This window comes from Camarhynchus parvulus, chromosome 15, assembly GCF_901933205.1.
Source record: "Camarhynchus parvulus chromosome 15, STF_HiC, whole genome shotgun sequence".
In the NCBI taxonomy this organism is placed as follows: Eukaryota; Metazoa; Chordata; class Aves; order Passeriformes; family Thraupidae; genus Camarhynchus; species Camarhynchus parvulus.
In genome coordinates this window covers 272430-292056 of record NC_044585.1, presented here as the reverse complement: position 1 = coordinate 292056, position 19627 = coordinate 272430, and the positions used below count along the sequence as shown (strand labels likewise).

General features: G+C 55.0%; 2 protein-coding genes across 4 annotated transcripts; both read left to right on the top strand.

The window, feature by feature from the left end:
- The first annotated feature begins 331 nt into the window (after nucleotides 1–331).
- LOC115909460 (protein DGCR6) lies at nucleotides 332–9235 on the top strand. The gene is made up of 5 exons (XM_030958821.1): nucleotides 332–495; nucleotides 564–724; nucleotides 1344–1444; nucleotides 6275–6415; nucleotides 8471–9235. Exons 1-5 carry the CDS (start codon nucleotides 365–367, stop codon nucleotides 8549–8551), a joined length of 615 nt encoding a protein of 204 aa, XP_030814681.1. The 5' UTR covers nucleotides 332–364; the 3' UTR covers nucleotides 8552–9235.
- A 3128-nt stretch (nucleotides 9236–12363) lies between these two features.
- Nucleotides 12364–18732, top strand: SLC7A4 (solute carrier family 7 member 4). Of its 3 annotated transcripts, none has more exons than XM_030959237.1 (5): nucleotides 12364–12428; nucleotides 13563–14615; nucleotides 14732–15408; nucleotides 16190–16298; nucleotides 16821–17014. In XM_030959237.1, exons 2-5 carry the CDS (start codon nucleotides 13634–13636, stop codon nucleotides 17012–17014), a joined length of 1962 nt encoding a protein of 653 aa, XP_030815097.1. In that variant the 5' UTR covers nucleotides 12364–12428; nucleotides 13563–13633. The 3 variants fall into 3 exon arrangements, with proteins under 3 accessions (XP_030815097.1, XP_030815098.1, XP_030815096.1); XM_030959238.1 differs by having other exon boundaries at nucleotides 12366–12428; nucleotides 13566–14615; XM_030959236.1 differs by lacking the exon at nucleotides 12364–12428 and having other exon boundaries at nucleotides 13619–14615; nucleotides 16821–18732.
- Nucleotides 18733–19627: the final 895 nt, after the last annotated feature.

Below are 19627 nucleotides of genomic sequence, written 5' to 3'. Positions count from 1 at the left end.
GGGATGAGGGGAATCGCGACGGGGAGCGGCCAGGACGGGGACGAGCGGGAATCGCGACGGGGAGCGGCAAGGACGGGGACGAGCGGGAATCGCGACGGGGAGCGCCGGGAGGCGGGGCAGTGGGCGTGGTCATGGGAGGAACTGGGTCGGGATTGGCTGCTTCTGGGGGCGTGGCTTGTGAAGGCCGGAGGGGCGAGGCTTGAGCGGCTCGGGGGCGGGGCGGGACGATGGAGGCGTGGGGCGGCCCCGCGCATGCGCAAATTGCGGCAGGAGGGAGAGGTCGCACGGCGCTGCGCAGGCGCAGATCGAAGATCGCAGAAGGGACGTGAGGGAGCGCGTGAGGGTGAGGGAGCGGGCGGGGGCGATGGCGGTGGCGCGGCCCGGCGGGTTCGAGGCGGCCGAGCAGCAGCAGCAGCAGGAGGTGCTGTCCCGGCAGCAGGAGCGGCACTACCGGCTGCTGGCCGAGTTGCAGGCGCTTGTCAAGGCGCTGCCCAGGTGAGCGGATCCCGAGGGGGGCCAGGGGCCGCTGCCGGTGCTGGCGCTGACCCGGTTTGTGCCCGCAGTGCCTGCCAGCAGCGCCTCTCGTACACGACGTTGTCCGAGCTGGCGCTGGCGCTGCTGGACGGGACCGTGTTCGAGATCGTGCAGGGGCTGCTGGAGATCCAGCACCTCACCGAGAAGAACCTGTACAGCCAGCGGCGGCAGCTGCACAGCGAGCACCGCGGTACCGGGGCCACCGTGGGGGGAGTTCCGGGCCACTGGGGGGACTGGAGAGGGGAGCGCTAGGGCGAGGGCCGCAAGGGCGGCCGTCCTGGAGCACGGGAGGGGACAGAGGGGGTGGACAGCTCAGGAGAAATGGGGGTGGCACTCCAGGGAAGTGATGGGGACACTGCGGGAGGAGACGGGCCTGGGGCGTCTCTGGGGTGGGGAGGGGGTTCGGGGGGTACTGGGGGTGGGACGTTGTGGAGGCGGTGGGGGGACACCAGGGAGGCAGGTTGAGGGGGCAGTGGGGGCTTGGGGATGGCACTGGGCGGGAGGGGGATGACATTGAGGGGGCAGGTTATGAGACAGTGGAGGACACTGCGGGTGACACTAGAGGGCACCGGGGGACTGTGATGGGGACACTGGGGGCTGGGGATGATGCTGAGAGGAACAGGTTGGGGGGTTTCGGGGTGGCACTGGAAAGGCAGATTTGTGGCACCGTGGTGGTGGGTTGTGAGGGCATAAGGGAGCTACAGGGAATGACATTGCACGTTGTGGGGAGGACACTGGAGGGAGGGAGGGGTGGCACTGGGGGCACCTGGCAGCAGTGTGCCCTCCTGAGCCCCCCGTGCCATTGGCAGGGCTGAAGCAGGAGCTGTTCCATCGGCACAAGGAGGCCCAGCAGTGCTGCAGGCCCCACAACTTGCCACTGCTCCGTGCAGCCCAGCAGCGTGAGATGGAGGTGAGAGGGGCTGGGGTGGAGGTGGGGGTGGTAGGGGTGCAGAGCTGTGTCCCTTCCCAGGACTCTCACAGCCCCGTTGCTGCAGGAGCTCTGCAGCATCTCCAGAGGGTTTGGCTATTCCTATCCTGCAGCCTCAGGAGACACCAGCTGGCCTGGCTGGCCTGGCAACTAGCACAGACCTAGTTTCCCCACCTCAGTCTAGAGGCCTTCTTCTCTTGCTCTACCTTTTGTCCCGTCAAGGTAGGGGCGCAGGCTCTTGCCATCCCTGGTGTGATCTGAGAATTGTGGAAGCTCAGGAGCCTGCTCCAAAGGCAGTGCTCTCCACAGTACTTTAATGATCCATCATTATCTGATGGCCGGAAGCCTGTATAGGATAGGTGTACCTATCCTATAGGAGTACCACTGATAAGGAGGAAACACCTCGAGTTTCATAATTACAGTAAGAGTTTCTGAGAGCATCCCAAGGCATTTCAAAAAGATTCAGTCCCAGAGGACTTTTCTGTCACCTCTTGGTGATAGATGGAGGCAGTTTTGTAATGTAAGAAAATGGCAAGTAGCTGGTTATGTTAATCAGTGGAGTTGAAATGTGGGGGTAAGCTACTTTGGTCCACATTAGGTGAATGAGAACAGTTTCCTGCCTTGGCCCACGGCAGCACCATGTCGGTGCTTGCTGTTGTTGGATCCTGTAGTGTTTCCACATTCCTCATTTCCTGTCAAGGTAACTAAAGCCAGGCTGGACCTCTGGTACCTGTCCTTGTTACTTCTGTCTCTGAGTAACTTAGACTTCCAGCACTAATCTCTACTGCCTGTTTTCAACACTTCCAGTATTGCATTAAATTGCCCAGATGTGTCTCACTTCTTGTCTTACATGCTGTGCAACTTCCTCCTACCTGCCCTCTACCTTTCTTCTGTTTTCCTCTCCCAGGTGTTAATAGAGTCACTTCTTCCCGTCTTTATCCTCTGACAATTCTGCTGTAGAGCATTTTGGGATCAGATTGATCATCTCTGTTATATGTGATATGTGTGTAATTGGAGGTGCCCTCTGTGGTTAAAGGTTTCCATGACCAGCTCCCATGAGATAACCTGTCTCACAGGACAGGTAATACAAGGTGTATGTTTTAGATGTTTGGCTCCTCAGTGGAACCCCTGGCATTTAGAAAAGCTTAGTCCATCATGCAGGGTCCGTGGCCAGCAGGACTGAAGCAAAACTTGCGTGCTTCAGATTTGTCCAAGATATGGCACTTTTCTCTACCCAGAATTAGATGCCAACACTAAGCAATGTGAGGCACTTAAATTTGGGTGTTTTGTTCAAGTCCAAAGGAAGTCAGTTCTCCAGCATAGTAAGTGAAGGAGGCAATGGCACCCTGAGGTGGGTGGGAGGAAGGAAAATCTGGGGAATGAGGCATTTTAATCTGTTGTGTCTCCCACAAAGGGATTGAAGAAAGTGTGAGGACAGAGCTTGCTTAGGTTTGTTCCTCAGCATCCTTTGGTGAAGGAGCAGTCATCACTCTGCCTTGGCTTCTGTTGGAGCTGGAGTTGTCTTGAGTTTCTTCCTATTTATTGCCATGAGATCCTGCCCTGAATGTTTTCTCTGGAGCAGCTTTTGTGTAGTCACCTTCTAGGGGATCCAAGTTCTGCATCTTACTTAATTGCAGATGGTTCTGTGAAGGTTTCTCACTGTGACGTGCTAATTGTGGGCTCTGCATCCAGGAGAGGTTCCAAGAGGTAACTCCTGCCCCATGTGAGTGATAGCTGCTCTTTGTTAGGTCACACCTTTTCCAGAGACCCATGGATACCCTTGGTGCAGACACACCTCAGCCCTTCCCCAGACTGTGCATGGCCAAGAGTTCTGTCACACAAATTCTGAATTTTCACCAGGAATTGTGGCAGGGTGGAGGTGTTCATCTCCCCTCCAAGGCCATTTTAACCACCAGCCACTGGGGTTTGTGACTTTCTGTGCAGGGGGGATAGTTTAACCACATGGATGTTTCCAGCTGAACATGTGCCTGTGTTCTCTGTTACAAAGGGGCAGCTTTGCATGAATGAAATGATGAAACTTGTGGCTTTTCACAGAATCACACAATAAGCTGAGTCAGAAGAAACCTACAAGGGCCATCCAGCGCAGCTCCTGTCCCTGCCCAGATTCCCCAACAATCCCACCCTGTCCATCCCTGGCAGTGCTGTCCAAAGGCTCCTGGAGCTCTGGCAGCCTCGGGGCCGTGCCCATTCCCTGGGCAGCCTGGGCAGTGCCCAGCACCCTCTGGGGGAAAAACCTTTCCCTGATATCCAGCCTAACCCTCCCTGACACAGCTTCAAGTCATTCCCACAGCTTCTATCACTGATCACCACAGAGAACAGATTAGCGTCTGCCCCTCCTCTTTGCCTTTCAAGGAAGTTTTAATTTTCAGTGAGTCTCCCCTCAGTCTCCTCCAGCTGAACAGACCATCCACTCCTCGTATGGTTTCCCCTCAAAGCCCTTCACCATGTTTGTTGCCTTCCTTTGGATGCTCTCTAATGGTTTATTTATTTCCTACTTCTTGCAGGAGAAGCACAGAATGATGGAATGGTTTGGTTTGGAAGGGACCTTCAAATTAATCCAGTCCCACATCCTGGCATGGGTGGGGACACTTGCCACTATCCCAGGTTGCTCCAAGCCCCATCAAGTCTGGCCTTGGACACTGACAGGGATGGGGCAGCCACAGCTTCTCTGGACAACCTTTGTCATTGTGTCACCATCCTCACAGGGAAGAATTTCCTCTTTACATCTAGTCTAATTCTGCCCTCTCCATTTGAAGCCATTCCCCCTTGTTGTGTTTCTACATCCCTTGTCTCAAGACCCTCTCCATCTCTCTTGGAGCCCCTTTAGGCACTGGAAGGGGCTCAAGGTGACACAGATGCTTCAGCCCTTGGAGCATCTCCTTGCCCTCCTCTGGACTTGCTCTAGTAGCTCCATGTCCTTCTTGTGCTAGGCCTTCCTGTGCTAGGCCCCCAGAGCTGGACCTCAGGTGGTGAGGTCTCACCTGAGCAGAGCAGCAGAATCTGCCCCTTCACTCTGCTGCCCACTCTACAAAAATGAGCTTGTCATTGTTTTTTGATGGGGTTTGATGATTCCTGGTGTTCCCTGTGGCTTGCAAAGGAAGTCTGCTGTTCAGTGCAGCCTGGTGAGGTTGTATCACCTCTGCACACATGGGGCTCTTTACTTGATCTATTCTCTGCTTGTCCCCTGCAGTCCTGGTCTCTGCTTGCACTCCTGATTTCCAGCATGCCTTTGTTTGCTGGGCTCCATTCTTCTCTGGAGGCAGCACAGAATCACTCTGCTGAAGCTTGGGCAGATGTTGGTGAGGCAGGAGTGGCCATGTGCTCCTGGTTGGAGCTATTCTGGCAAAGTCCTCCTTTCATAATGTTTTCAGTCTGTCAAAAATAGAGCCCAGCATTCAGATCCTTTCAGAAATAAATAGGATCTCTATGGGGTTTACAGCTCCAGTACCATATTAGTGTCCACGGAGCCATCTTGATGAGCTTGAGTGGCCTAGGTTATTCCTCCAAGGATTCCTTCAGCCTCACCTGAGAGGGGCACATAGTTCTTGGGCTGAGCTCAGCCATAGGTGAGGTGGTGACTCATCAGAGAAAGTGATTCAGATACTTTGGTCTTTCCTCATGGTCTTTCCTGGCCTCCAAACACTCAGAGCAGGCTGTTCCCATGACTTCCCTGCATTTTCTCAAGTGGCAGCTTTGCAGGTGGAGGTGTTAAGACCCGGGGCTGTGCTGGTTTCCCATGGCTGTCCTTGGACTCATCAGGAGAGATTCAGGGCCTGTCCCGATCTGACCCAGCGGTACAGATGAGTGGGGTTGATTTTAGGTGCAAAAATAACCAACAAAGGCACAGAGGATTTACAGCAACAAAATCAGATACAGTTTTATTGAAAATTCACAACAGAAGAGCATTGGTGAAGGGGGAACCGGAGAAAAAAGGAAAATACAAGGAAAAGAGGGAGGAAAAAAAAGGGGAATATGGATTATAGCTACCGAAACCATGGTGTGGCTTTTGCAGTCCAGCCGTCGAGAGCTCAGCAGGGTTACCAGGTCCGGGGAGATCTCAAAGTATGGCAAAATCTGGGACCCTAGTTATACCATTTTTTGTTGGGGGAAGGGAAGTGGTTTCACAACGAAACAATGGTTCAAAAAGGGGGGGAAAGTACAGAACATGGGGTACACACAGGTACACAGAGTCCGAGTCCGAGTAACCAGCAGGAACCATTGTTTTAATGCTTCAGTGCTCGCGCCTTTGCTTCTGGGCAGCCTTCCCCCTTCCAACAGCACACCTCCCCCAAGCTGCGGGGGGCGTGTTCAGTCCCAGTCTTTGGAAGAAAGTACAAGGGGGTCTTGTGGCACAGGGGCTTCTTGTCTTGATCCCTTGATGAAGAAGCCCGCATCTCTGCTTGTCTGTCACGATGGTTGAAGGCAGGCAAGGGGGTCTTTTTATTGGAAAGGGGCCATTTCTACAGTTCAAAGCCAGTTAGGCCGGGAGGCGGGGAAGTCCAGATCCATTGTTCGAAATCAGGGCAGAATGTCCATCAAGTTCAGCGTAGCGTATACAGATAACTACCTATGGAGACAGGTAGCTAAGAGACAACACCCCTTCCCCCCTGTACTGGTTCAGTTTTAAGCTGTTTGGGGGTCTTCAATCGTGAGGCAGGAAAAATGCAGGATTTTGGACAGACTCTCACAGGGCCTGGTTGCTCTTGGGTTCCAAGTAAAAATTTTAGAGATGAGAAAAAGATGGGAGGAACGCAGATATTCCACTTTCCCAGTGACTTTAATGTTTTTCAGGCTATGGAGCAACAGATCCGAGAGGAACAGCGAATGATGGATGAGAAGATAGTCTTGGAATTGGACCAAAAAGTAATCGACCAGCAGAGCACCCTGGAGAAGGCGGGGGTGTCTGGCTTCTACATCACCACCAACCCCCAGGTTGGTGTTTGAGCACGGCAGGCAAGGTGTTCTGACAAGAGCTTGGAGTGACAGGACAAGGGGGAATGGCTTCCCACAGCCAGAGGGCAGGCTTAGGCGGGATACTGGAGAGAAATTATTCTCTGGAAGGCTGGTAAGAGCAGCTGTGGCTGCCCCTGTATCCCTGGAAGTGTCCAAAGCCAGGCTGGATGGGGCTTGGAGCAACCTGGGATAGTGGCAGGTGTGCCGGCCCATGGTAGGGGGTGGAAATGGTTGACCTTTGAAATCCCTTCCAACCCCAACCATTCCATGATTGTTTAACAGTGCTCTTTGGTTGGTATCTTTAATTTTTTAAAAAAATCTCACTGTAGATAAATTGGGGATGGGTGTGTCAGACAGAACAATCCATCCTTTGCCTCCCTACTGGTGGGTGGTGTGCGCTGGACAGAACTTGTACTCAGTTCATAACTAAAGAGCAGAAACCCAGGTACCATTTGGCAGCATTCCCAACTTCCCGCAGTATTTTTTTCCATTGTGGAGGACCAAAACACTGCCAACAGCCTGCAGTTCTGTGAATCTCAAATGGGTCTGAAAAGCACTAAAAGGATTCATTTACTGCATTTATATTCAGCTTAGCTATGAAAACTGACTTCAAGACTGTTTATTAGGCACTTTGTTCATTCTTGCATATGACTTGCTGGAGCTGATGATCTCAGGCTGTGATTAAAGAATTGTTCCCAGTTTCCCCAGGGCATTTGCTCTCAAACTGTCTGAGGAGTTACCTGGGTTTGTCCACATTGTCCTTATTTATTTATTCCTTTATGTCCTTTGTTCCTGCCACCACAGGAACAAAAAAATCTCAGAATTCCCAAGTCTTGTAAAGCCATACAAGTTTGCAGGGAACACAGAGACAGGCTGTTCTTAACTCTGTTTTTTCAGCTGATTAAATGTCACTTTGATAAAAACCTACTGCTGAGAAAAGACAGCTTAAACGAAGCTAAACAGGCATTTTCTAACGCCCACCTGCATGATTCCCAGTTGTGGAGCCTTGAACAAGCCTCTAATATTTTCAGTGTTGCTATTCCCTGGTTGTATAATGCAGAGAGCCTGTTCTCTCCCTCTTGCCCCGCCCTTCATGTTGTTTTTGTAAGCAATAAGCCTTATTAGGGTTCCTCTTTGCTGCGTTTGTGTATGTTTGCCTTTAGGATAGGTGCCAAGACCAACCCGGATCTTGGACTGTGCCTGTGAGTGCCACCAAGAAATCCCTGTTGGAATCTGTTCACGCGGTTCCCATCAGCTGATGTGTTTCCCCCCCAGTCTGTATGAAATGCTTCCCTGTGCAGGAGATATATTCTTACAAAAATAGGTTTTTATTTCCGTAGCCCCGTGTCTGCCAGGCTGAGTCACAGACCTACACTCTCAAATTATTGGCTCCACTATGTTGTCTCTGAGCTAGAATGTAACTAAAGAATGAGCAGGTGGCAAAGGAACTGTGAGCTGATGTTGATGTCTCCAATAGATTGTGGTCCTGGAAAAATGAGTTTTCCAGAAATAGGGAATGAAATGCTTGCAGGGAATTTGATGCACCAGCACAGCCATGTGTTGCACCTGCCTTGGATCCCACTCAGAGGGTTCCCAAAGCGATCCCTCCTCTTCCTGCCCTTGTATGCTGGGAAGGGGTCAGGAAGTTGGAGATGCTGCAGGGGGTGTGGGGAGGGGCCTGGGGAACCTTTTCTGGGGCTGCTGCCTCTCCTCAGCCTGCCAGCCCTCATAGCCCCTAGCACATTTATCATGGTCAAGAAGAAAGAGCCTCTCTGCATCCTTGAGGAATCCTCAAGTGCTGGGATTCTTAAGACAGCCACAGTTTGCAGCAGGTCTGGTAAGATGTCACTGCTCCATGTTTTAGAGCAACACCTGAACAAGATTAAGCATTTGGTTTTTAGCTGCCTGGTTGATTTTTGTGTAATTCCCTAAGAACAAGAAGGTCTTGGGGAGGTGGTACAGGCCAGTCCTTCCTGCTTCCTGCCGCAGGGAATGGAATCATCTCTTTGCACAAACATTTTTCTCCCTTTGCAGGAGCTGACTCTACAGATGAATTTGCTGGAGCTGATTCGGAAGCTGCAGCAGAAGGAAGCTGAGGCTAAGACTTTTTCCTGAAAGAGCAAATCTACTGTTCACCTCCCAGAGTTTTTCCTCTGACTTCCCTCAAAACAGACTGTCCATGCATTTGCTTTGTATTGTGTCAGGAAGAGGCTACAGGAGTAGAAGAAATTGCTGAGACACTTAGATTAGAGCTGGGGCAGGCAGAGCCCAGCACAGGGGATGGTTTGGAGCCTGGGGATGGCTCTCAGATCCTCAGGATCCTCAGAGCAGTGTCATCTGCATCTGGCTCAGCTGGGAGATGATGGAGCATGGTCACCTGCCAGGAATGTCCTCAGTGATGCTGAGGCCATCACTGAGCCAAGGCTGGGCTGAGCACTGACTACACAGAGCCCCACTGTGTGAGGGTGACCCTGTGTTTAGATGATATAACTGGGGAGGGGGGAACAATTCCAAGGATGCTTCTGGGTGTTGTTAAGGCAGAAACAACCTCTTAGACAGGCAGACCCTTCCCAGAGTCTCCTCCAGGCTGGTACCAGCATTATCTGTATTTGTTTATCCTGGCCAGCATCATCTCTATTAAAGGAGGATTTCAGGCCTCAGCCCAGAGTTACTGGACTGGTGTTTGCAGTGTTCTCATTGACTCAGAAAACAGAGCTTTTGCTTTCTTCTTTTAAACTGGTTTCCAAATTAAGAAAAATAAAACACTTTCCTTTTGGAGCTGCAGCTTTCTGAATGCCAGTGGTTGTGTTTGTCCTGTCCTCAGTTGATGAGTGGGGCTTGTGGTGCATTAGATGGAAGCTGGGAAGGAACCTGGAGTGTTTCTGAGATCTTTCAGGGTGTTGGAAGAGCTTGTGGGTGGCCTTATGGTGGGGAAAGCTGGTGATGGAGGACACAAACACAAGATCAGAGCTACAAGGACCAAGGAGGCTTTTGGAAATTCAGGGCTGAGGCCCCCTCCCATTTCCATCATGTGTGGGTGTTCCCTCCCCATGGGGGTGATGGTGCTGTGATTCAGGAGCTGGAGACAAGACCTACTGCTTGTGTGGAGTCTTCACCTCCTGGATGAAAGTCTCCATCTGGAAAGCAGGCTGGTATGGGACCTGCACCACTGCAAAGTCCCCACAGAGCTCCTGGAACTGTGTTGCCACTGGACCCTTAGGTGGGAACTCTGTGCTGAGCAGTGGTGAGGAGCAAGGTGGGCAACATTCCCCTCTGGAGACACCTTCATCCTCCTGGGAAGACACAGGGTAGCCACTGGTGCGGGCTGGGTGAAGTCAGCATCTGTGGTCAGGTTTGTAACCAGAGCAATTGGCAAGGAAATTGCTTCCTGAGGTGTGGCTAGGGAAGGCGGGAGTGAACAGTGAGTTCTATTGCAGGAAAGGATGCCCGGGTGCTGGGGGTGTCACGTTGCCTCCCAGAAGCTTCCCTTTCCTCTACACAAGGTCTCTGGAACGGCTGGAGCAGCAGCAGAGTGAGGGTGTACCTGGAGGAGCTGGGATGGAGGTTCCTGCCCGTGGGTTCAGCCCCACTGCGCTGCCCTGTGGAGTGAGGGATGGAGTCCACCTCAGTGCAGGGCCCCTGGGACCCAGGACTGCTGCTGTCTACAAGGAGAGGCGGTGTCAGGGGCTGTTCTGGCACTGCCATGGCAACAGCAGCTCTCGGGCTTCCTGCTTCTGCCATCTGTTTGCAGATGGCTCTGCCAGGCAGCTGATTGCATCCAAGCTGAAATTTTCCATGCCTGTGCTCAGGTTGGGTTTCAGAAAGGTCAGGGTGGAGAGCTGCAGGGGTAGGTGGTGGGAAAGGTTATCCTAAGGGAGCAAAGCCCCTGCCCTGGGATGTGATCAGATCAGCAGGATTTCAGGAGAGGAACACTTGCTCAGCCCCTGAAGCTGGACAGTACAACATGGAGGATACTGATATTTTTCCAAGCAAGTGTCATTGTGTCACCAGAGGGGGACACCATCCCACAGCATTGCTGTGCCCCAGCCAGTGCAGTTGTGGTACTGCCAGTAACACAGGGCAGACCTGGTGAGAGCAACCCGAGGGGGCTGGAAGTTCTGCTGGGCTTTGGCTGGCTCAGCTCCTTGGTTCAGTGACCTGTGCAGCTCCCAAACTCAACTGGTGTTCCAGGAACATGTGTTTAGCTTCAGGCATCCACATACCTGGACCAAAGGTGCCTGGCCAGAGCTCCATGTATGCCAGAAATTACACGGAGAGGGGATGCAACCCGAGGATCAAGTTCCCTGTTGAGGTGCAAGGTGACTAACACGAGAGCTATGGCTCCATGCCAGCCCCATGTTCACCCAGGAGCTGGTGGAAGGTGAGTAATGGGTGGCAGGAAGGGACAAATCCTGTTTATTCCTTCCTTTTCCTATATTTTGGGCTGTTGAGGAGGAGAGCAAGGTCCCCTCCACATGAGGAGATCAATCCAGTGTGGATAAAGGTGAGTGTGTTCAGGTGGGAGCCCTCAAGAGTTGCACTGTGGGCTCCAAGTTGTGGGTGCAACTTGAGGGTGACTGGTGGGCCCATGAAAATGACAGTTTAAGTGCCCAGGAGCCATCAGAAAACTAGATGAGACATGAGAAGGGGATCAGAGAAGAAAATTATAAACATGTTGCTGCTGTGAAGCACCTAAATGTAAATTCCTTCACCTGGACAAAGGCACGGTAGGGATGGAACAAGCTCTGAAAAGGCCCTGGGGACACCAGGGATCTGGAACGCCTTCCAGCTGACCTGGACTCCTTTATCTTTGACAAAGGGCACAAGAGGGGGCAGGGTGGAGATAAAACTATGGGTGACATGGAGAGGGACTTCACTCCCTAGAAATACAAGAGCAGTAGCATTGCAGGGCACCTGTAACAGACAGGTTTGGGTGGGATGGATGACTGCTTGGGAAACTTCTGCCCCAGGGGGCTGCAGAGGCAGAAGGTTTATGGAGGTTCAAGAGGAGGTGAAGCACTTCTGGAAGCGAAACACCTTTTGACTTAGAGATGGATAGAGGTGATTCCCCTTCACTGCCCTGCAGGGCCAGGAGGAAACACCACAGGCTTTTGCTCAGGATTTGTGCTCCTGGCCAGGCAGGAGGACTGTGAGCTGGAGGGGCCTGTTCAGGAGCTCCTCCTCCCACAGCTTTCTCCACACCTCAGTTTCTTCATGACAAACACCTGAGCACAGAGGATGTGCCTGCCCTTCAGGTAGCTGCTCCAGAGCAGAGTGAGTAGAGAGAGAGGAGCAGGATCTCAGCCTCTTGCTCCATCCAGAACTGCATCCAGTGGATGGGATTTAAGATAACTGCTCCATTACAGAATCACAGAGTAGTCTGGGTTAGCAGAGACCTTGGATTAGAAGCTCATGAGCAGGAACACCTTCCACTATCCCAGGTTGCTTCAAGCCCTGTCCAGCCTGGCCTTGGGCACTTCCAGGGATCCAGGGACAACCACAAGTGCCCTTGGCACCCTGTGCCAGGGCCTCCCCACCCTCATAGCCAAGAATTCCTTCCTAATAACCCATGTGATCCTGCCCTTTGTCAGTAGAAAGCCATTCCCCCTTGTCACTCCAGGTCCTTGTCCCAGGTCCCTCTCCAGCTCTCTTGGAAGCCCTTTAGGCATGTGAAAGAGCTCTAACGTCTTCCTGGAGCCTTCTCCAGGCCGAACACCCTCAGCTCTCCCAGTCTGCCTCCGGAGCAGCCCAGGCTGCAGCCTTTGGAATGTCTCCATGACCACCCTGCATCCCGTTTCTGTGCGGCTCCAGCCGGGCACACACTCCCGGGGGGCTGCCCCCCTGTCTCTGCCCCTTCCAGGGGGTGGAGGCAGCCCCGGGGCCCGCGCGGCCACCGCCCTTCCGCCGGGCCCCGGGAGGCGGAGCCGGCGGCGGCGGCGGCGCGGAGCAGGTGAGGCCGGGGCCGGTGCGGGGCCCCCGGCCGCCCTCGCAGGTGAGCGACACCCCCTGGGACCGGGACCCGGGCTGGGATCGGCACTGTGGGCAGCGTCCTGGGGGAGCGCGGCGGGGATCGGGGTCGGGGCTCGGCGCTGCCCGGAACCGGCATCGTTGCGGGGCTGAACAGGGGCGAAATTATCGCCTCTCGCCGCCCAGGATTAATCTGTAACCCCTACACACCCTCCTCGGTCTGGAGGTCCCCACCCTTGGCCACCCCGAACTCCGTGGATGCTCCGTGTCCAGTGGGCACCGAGCTCCGCATCCTCCCAGCTGCGCCTGTTGCGTTTGTTGGGCTTGGGGACCCCGGTAGTGCCAACGCCTCCGGTCGCGGGGACCTGGATGTGCAGGGCTGGGAGTCTCAGCCAGCACGGATTGTGCACGCTGTCCTCACGGGCCATCATTGGTCCTGTCATTCCATCTCCTCGTAGGCTTTCCACGACCTTTTGGCCTCTGAGATGTGGACCCTGGAGTGGGGCTGCACCAGCCCTCCGAGCATGACATGTTTTTTTACGTAGGTGTGGGGCTTCTGGCACAGGAGGGAGGGCAACTGGGAGGGGAGAGTGTCCACAGAGTCACCAATCACCCCATAGAGCAGCTGGGAAGCAGCACCTGAATGTCCCTAGTGCTGTGTCCTCCCACTGTCATGATGGCAGCTGCCAGTGTGGCTGGTCCCTAGCACTGGCTGTTTCTTGGTCTCCTTGGAGACTCCCATGGGAGCTGCTCTGGACTTCTGCTGCAACCTCTGGGGAAGCAGCAGGATCCTGGGAGCAGGGAGATGCTGCATGCCCCCGTGGTGGGGTCCTGGCACAGCAGGGCGAAGTTCAAGTAGATGTTGGATAAGGTGGAGAGGAGGCAGCAAGGAAACCTTCATCAGGGCCAGAGCAGACTGGTTTGGGCTTTAATGGGGAGATGCTGCCCTGTGAGTGCTGTGGTTTGCCTGCCACCTGGCACACTGGCACATGTCCCTGTCCTGTGCCACCCCTGGAGGAGGACACACTCTCTCTGCTGACCTCTGTGCTGGCTGAGGAGCCAGGGACACCTGGAATGTGCCCTGGTGGCTTTTCCACCCTGTCCCCAGCACTCGATACCTCACTACCAAGGGAATGTTCACCTCTTCCTGTCCCTCTAGCAGGTCGCCAGGCAGGATCTCACTGCTGAGGACCCCTCACTCTGCTGAGGGCAGGGCCCGCTGCCTCCACGATGGCAAGATGGCTGCCCCGCTCCACCGACCTGACCCGCTTCTGCCAGAAGCTCAACCGGGTGAAGACCCTGGAGGATGACATGATGGAGACATCCTTTAACAGATGCCTTTCCACCATCGACTTGACGCTGCTGGGCATCGGGGGCATGGTGGGCTCTGGGCTGTACGTTCTCACAGGCACCGTGGCCAAGGAGATCGCCGGCCCCGCCGTCATCGTCTCCTTCATCATCGCCGGCTTTGCCTCACTCCTGGCTGCTCTCTGCTACGCTGAGTTTGGAGCCCGCGTGCCCAAGACAGGCTCTGCCTACATGTTCACCTACGTGTCCGTGGGTGAAATCTGGGCTTTCCTTATCGGCTGGAATGTGCTGCTGGAGTACATGATCGGGGGGGCTGCAGTGGCCAGGGCCTGGAGTGGCTATCTGGACTCCATCTTTAACCACAAGATCAAGAACTTCACTGAGACCCACGTGGGTACCTGGCAGGTGCCATTCCTGGCCCGCTATCCAGACTTCTTGGCAGCTGCCATCCTGCTGGTAGCTACCGCCTTCATCTCCTTTGGGGCCAAAGTGTCCTCCTGGCTCAACCACGTCTTCTCAGCCATCAGCATGGGCGTCATCCTCTTCATCCTCATTATGGGCTTTGTCCTCGCACAGCCCAAGAACTGGAGCACCCAGGAGGGTGGCTTTGCCCCATATGGGCTGTCGGGCATCATGGCTGGCACAGCCACCTGCTTCTATGCCTTTGTGGGCTTTGACGTCATCGCAGCCTCCAGTGAAGAGGCCAGGAACCCGCAGAGGGCTGTCCCCAGGGCCATTGCTTTCTCCTTGGGGCTGGCCACCGGTGCCTATATCCTGGTGTCAGTTGTGCTGACGCTGATGGTGCCCTGGCACACGCTGGACCCTGACTCTGCCCTGGCTGATGCGTTCTACAGGAGGGGCTACGCCTGGGCAGGGTTTCTGGTGGCTGCTGGCTCCATCTGTGGTGAGTACAGGCAGTGGTGGGAGGGAGCTGCCCACCCTTCTGCCTTGGGGGCTGGGAACAACCTCCGGTTTGGGTTTGGGTCTGATGGGGTCTTCCTTCTTCTACTCATCCCTCAGCAATGAACACAGTTCTGTTGAGCAACCTCTTCTCCCTGCCGCGCATCGTCTACGCCATGGCTGAGGATGGGCTCTTCTTTCAGGTCTTCTCCCGAGTGCATCCCCGCACACAGGTGCCCGTGGTCGGCATCGTGGTCTTTGGGCTGCTTATGGCCCTGCTGGCCCTTGTCTTTGACCTAGAGGCCCTGGTGCAGTTCCTGTCTATCGGCACTCTGCTGGCCTACACCTTCGTGGCTGCCAGCATCATCGTCCTGCGCTTCCAGCAGCACAAGGGGGACGTCCCCACACCGGGGGCCAGTGGCCGGCCCAATGCTGAGCCCCACGAGGGCCCGTCCGGGGGCGAGCTGAAGGAGTACGAGTCCTTCTCTGACAAGCTGCACCTGGTGGACAGGGGCAAGAGTAAAGAGCAGCGGGAGCCGGGGCAGCTGAAGGCAGCTTTTGAGCCCTACCTGGAGTTCCTCAGCGACTTCTACCCAGGTGAGGTGGTCACGGTGGCTGTGGTGACCTTGATGGTGTCTGCCATCTGCCTCTGCTCCATCTTAGTGTTTGGCAACACCCACCTCCACCTGCCCACCTGGAGCTACTCCCTGCTGCTGGTCCTCTTCAGTCTGGGCTTCCTGCTCAGCCTCCTCCTCATCTGGGTACACGAGCAGCAGCACAGCACCCAGACTTTCCAGGTATGCCCAGGGCCCATGCAGGAAATCCCTCTGCAGGGGTGAGGGGAGGTGGGAGCAGCTCTGATGGACCTGCAGGGGTCCCAGGCACAGCACTTTGTTGAAAGCACCACAACTGCTGAAGGAGGAGGAGAGAGGAGAGGAAGAGGGTGTTTGTGGACACTGTGTGTGGGGAGTGTTGGTGCCTCTGCTGTTACTCTGTGTGGCCACTGGTCCCCAGGAGAGGACATCCCCAGCAGTTCTGTGTCTATCCCATGGGCTGGATCCCAGGGATTGCTCCTGTCCACCTTGGGCTCCCTTCTCTGCATCCTCACAATTCCTCTGCTCCTCTCCTACCTCAGCTCCTTACTTTGGCTGCCCTTCAGCTATGTGATGGAGCCTATTTTCAGCCTCCAAACCACTTCTATGCCTCTTGTGCTCCCCAGCTCCTGTTTTCAGCCCACCTGAGCCCTGATGTCAATGCAGCTTCATAACACGAGTGGTGATACCACTTCCCTGCCATGCCCCTGCCCTGGCTCCTCTAGCAAGGACCGTGTTGCCTCAGGATCACTCCAGGAGCTTGTTTGGTCCTCATGATGATGCCTGTGCCCACCTTGCCAGCCTGGCTCCCAGCTCCTGGCTCCATTGTTCCTTTTCCTTAACAAAAGCGCCACTTCTAGAAATCCCAAGGTGACAGTCCGTTTGTCCCACACATTTGCCAGTGCTGTGTTTTGTCCCTGTAATTTTAAAGATTGAGAATGTGGTCCTGCAGGTGTTACCCCTGCCAACTCCTTTTCTCCTGCAGATCCCCCTGGTACCCCTCTCCCCAGCGCTGAGCATCATCCTCAACATATACTTGATGCTGAAGCTCAGTTACATGACGTGGCTCCGCTTCGCCGTCTGGCTGCTCTTGGGTGAGTGCTCCTACGGCTGCTCCAAGGAGGGGGAACAGGGTTTGTCTTGGCACTCTCCAGCTCCTTTGGCAGTTCCTCTCCCCCATTTATGGGTCTGTAAGGCATATCCCGCCCCTTTCTGCCTCCGGTTCCCCTTTGGAGACACAAGACGAGGTCTCCCATCATCTCCTGAGCCTCACTGTTTCCCAGATTGTTACAGCTTGTTCCTGTTAAAAGTTCAGATCCTCCTTAAAGCCTTGGGCCAGAGCCACCCCCTTGCTCCTGAGGCAGCTCCCTGGGGCTCAGGAAGTCCTTGCCTTTCCCAGGGACTGAGGGTGCTCCCCTTGCTCTTAACATGCTTATAACCTTGGGCAGGACACTTTTCCTCCTGCATGCAGCTCAGTTAAGCCCCCGTGGTGCTTTAGCTTCTTGCTCTTCTGGGTTACTGGCCACATCCGTGCCACATTCTGCTGTGGTGCCGGCCATGATGGTGCCAGCAGCCAGGCTGTGCTGGAGCCCCTGCCGTCCCTGTGCCCGCTGCAGGCTTGCTCGTCTACTTTGGCTACGGCATCTGGCACAGCAAGGAGAACCTGCGGGAGCCACGGGCCCAGCGTGTCAGCGCCCGCTACGTGGTGTTCCCGGGCGGCAGCCTGGAGGAGAGGGTGCAAGCAGTCCAGCCCAGCTGCCAGCCTGCCTCCGGGCTGCCAGACACCGACACCGATGACTGCAAGAGGTGACACCCCTGGCAGCGGGGGCACCTGGAGATGGGAGCGTCGGAATCTCCTCCCGCAGTCAGGCGAGAGCCCCACCCATCTCCTCCTGGTCCCTCTGACAGCAGAGCCACTGGGGCTGCCCTGGGTGTGGGGCTCCACCTGGAGAGGATGAGGATGCTCACCCTTCCCCACACGCTTCTGACAGATTGTTGAGGGGCTGGCTGCCTCCCTCCCCATCCCCTGCACTTGAGACCTGGGTCTCAGCCCAGTGCCTGCCCTGTTCATGAGGAGCTGTGTCCTTGTTCACCTCTCCCCAAGCACACCCTGGCACTGTGCAGTACATCTCCTGTCTGCCAGCACATCTATGCAGCTGGGCATGCAGAGGTTCCCCAGGGACCGGGACAGGCAGCCCAGTGCTGCCCATGCTGACCCTCATCCTGAGTGCAGCCCCCCTGCCTCCTGCACTGTCCCCTTGGGAAGGAGGCAGGGGCCAATCATGCATCCCCACAGGCACCCCTGCCATCCCTATGCCCAGGGCTGCTCTCCTCAAAGGCTGGGGCTGAGGGAGCTGAGGGGCAGCTGGAGACGTGACATGGAGAAGGGATATGGCCAGAGTGGGTGGCTGGGAAGGCACCCCAGGAAAGCCAGTGGAGGCTGGCACAGCAAAAGCCCAGCTGCTGGAATTGGCTGTCTGAGGGGTGGACTGGGGCCCATGCCCACAGGAAGATAATGCCATGGCCAGGCTCTTGCCCCAGTCCTGAGCAGGGTGTGGGTGCTCAGGACCCCAGGTACATTGCCTTGTCCCTGGAGGTCCCCAGTGGCATCCCTGGGCTGGTGTGCCTGGAGCCAGCTCCCTACTTCTCCTGCACCTCAGCAGCAACCCCTGCCCCACCATGGGGACTCAACCCCCCATGATGCCCCTTCCAGGCTCTCTGGGGCTTGGGACAGGCTCACCAGGTGCTTTTTCGGTATTGCCCCTTCCGCAGCAATCATCCCCATGCTTTGGGGTCACCCCAGCTGCAAGGATGCCATGGGGGGGGGGTCCCCAGCAGCCCTGCTGCAGCCACCCTTGGCTGTTTTGCCCATGAGCCCATGGTCAGTCAAGTGTGAGGCTGCCAACTTGACAGGCCTTGCAGCATGGACACCCTGCTCCATCCTCATCCTCTGCATGCTGCGAGGAGCTGGGGACTGTGGGCAAGCTGTTCCATTACTTCTTGCTGCCCAGTCCCTAGGGGACCCTAGAGAGGCTGTGGAGACCCTCAGTAGGATACGCTGGCTCTGGTGAACCCCTCTGTCTGCCAGCACTGCTCCGTGTCCCACCTCGTCCCCGCGCTGCCGCCACCGGTGCTGTGGCCCCGCTTGGCACCTCTGTGTCGTGGCTTGTGAGCAACAGACTGATTTGGTCATCCTCATAAACTCTGTTTCTGCCATGGCTCTGACTGGTTGTGATCTCTGTGTCCCCAGGACTCAAGGTGGGAAGCACTCCCCAGCTGATGCTCAGGAAAGCCCCTCCAGAAAGCAGGGAAAGGGAGGGTGCCCACTGCCCCCCTGCTGCCACCAGCGTTCCAGTCATGAGGACAAGCTCCAGCCAGACCCACAAAAACCAGGACCCCACGGGGCTGGGGTAGGCTGGGACTTGATCCTTACAGTACACAAATACCCTGATACTGACCCAGATAGGACTGAACCCCACTGTGAGCAGTGAGGACAGTGCTGAGTCAGCACCAGGGCAGGGTTACTAAAGCTGCCCAAGGTTATGAGCCAAAGGATGTGAGAACTGGTGCAGTTAACAGGAATTATAAATAGCTCACAGTCACCCCCATCCTCACACTTGTTCTCTAGGGAAATGTCCTTCCTGAGATAACAGAGTCCTTCTTCATTAAAAAGCAGGTGTTCAACAGGCACCCAGGGAGGCACAGGCTGAACCCTCCTTAGTGACTCAGCTTTAATCTCGTTAATAAAGCCATTGTCAGCAGAACAAAGGCGAATAAAAAGATCCACAGGGACACAGGAGGAAAAGGGAGCCTAGTGCAGAGCTGGGGAAGGGCAGGAAAGTCCTCACAGAGAGGGATGGGCTGAGGGTGACTTGTATGTTCCCCTGTGGAGGAAAGTCAATGGCAGTCACATTTCTCAGCTCTCCTAGCAGGGGTCTCAATCAGCCTTTTAAGCTGCAAAAGACCAAAGAGTTATTGAATGAGCCTTTTAACCATTGATGTTTATTCTATTTAAAAACATTCATTTCTAAAAATGCACAGAAATCTCTATTAGGCTGTGGCACATAAAGCACAGGGTCCTCCCCAGCAGAGCAGAAGGTGCCAGGGATGCAGCCAGCAGGGTATTAAAGGATTGGAGTGTAATTCTCTGGCACCTGGAAGACCAGTGGGGCCTCCCAAGCACACTTGTGGGGTTTTTTTTTGTAATAGGATTACAAAATTGGTTGTTTCATGTGTCATACACTATCCTACAGTGGTAACATGCTCTGCATAGAACATGTATTAATTAATTTTTAATTGACTACTCATTAATGTACACAGAAGAAAAGGGGGATGGCAGCAGCCATTCTACAGGAATTTGTTGCTGAAAATTGTATTAGCAGAGAAAAAAATCCAAACTAATCAGCAAAGATGGCTTTAAGCA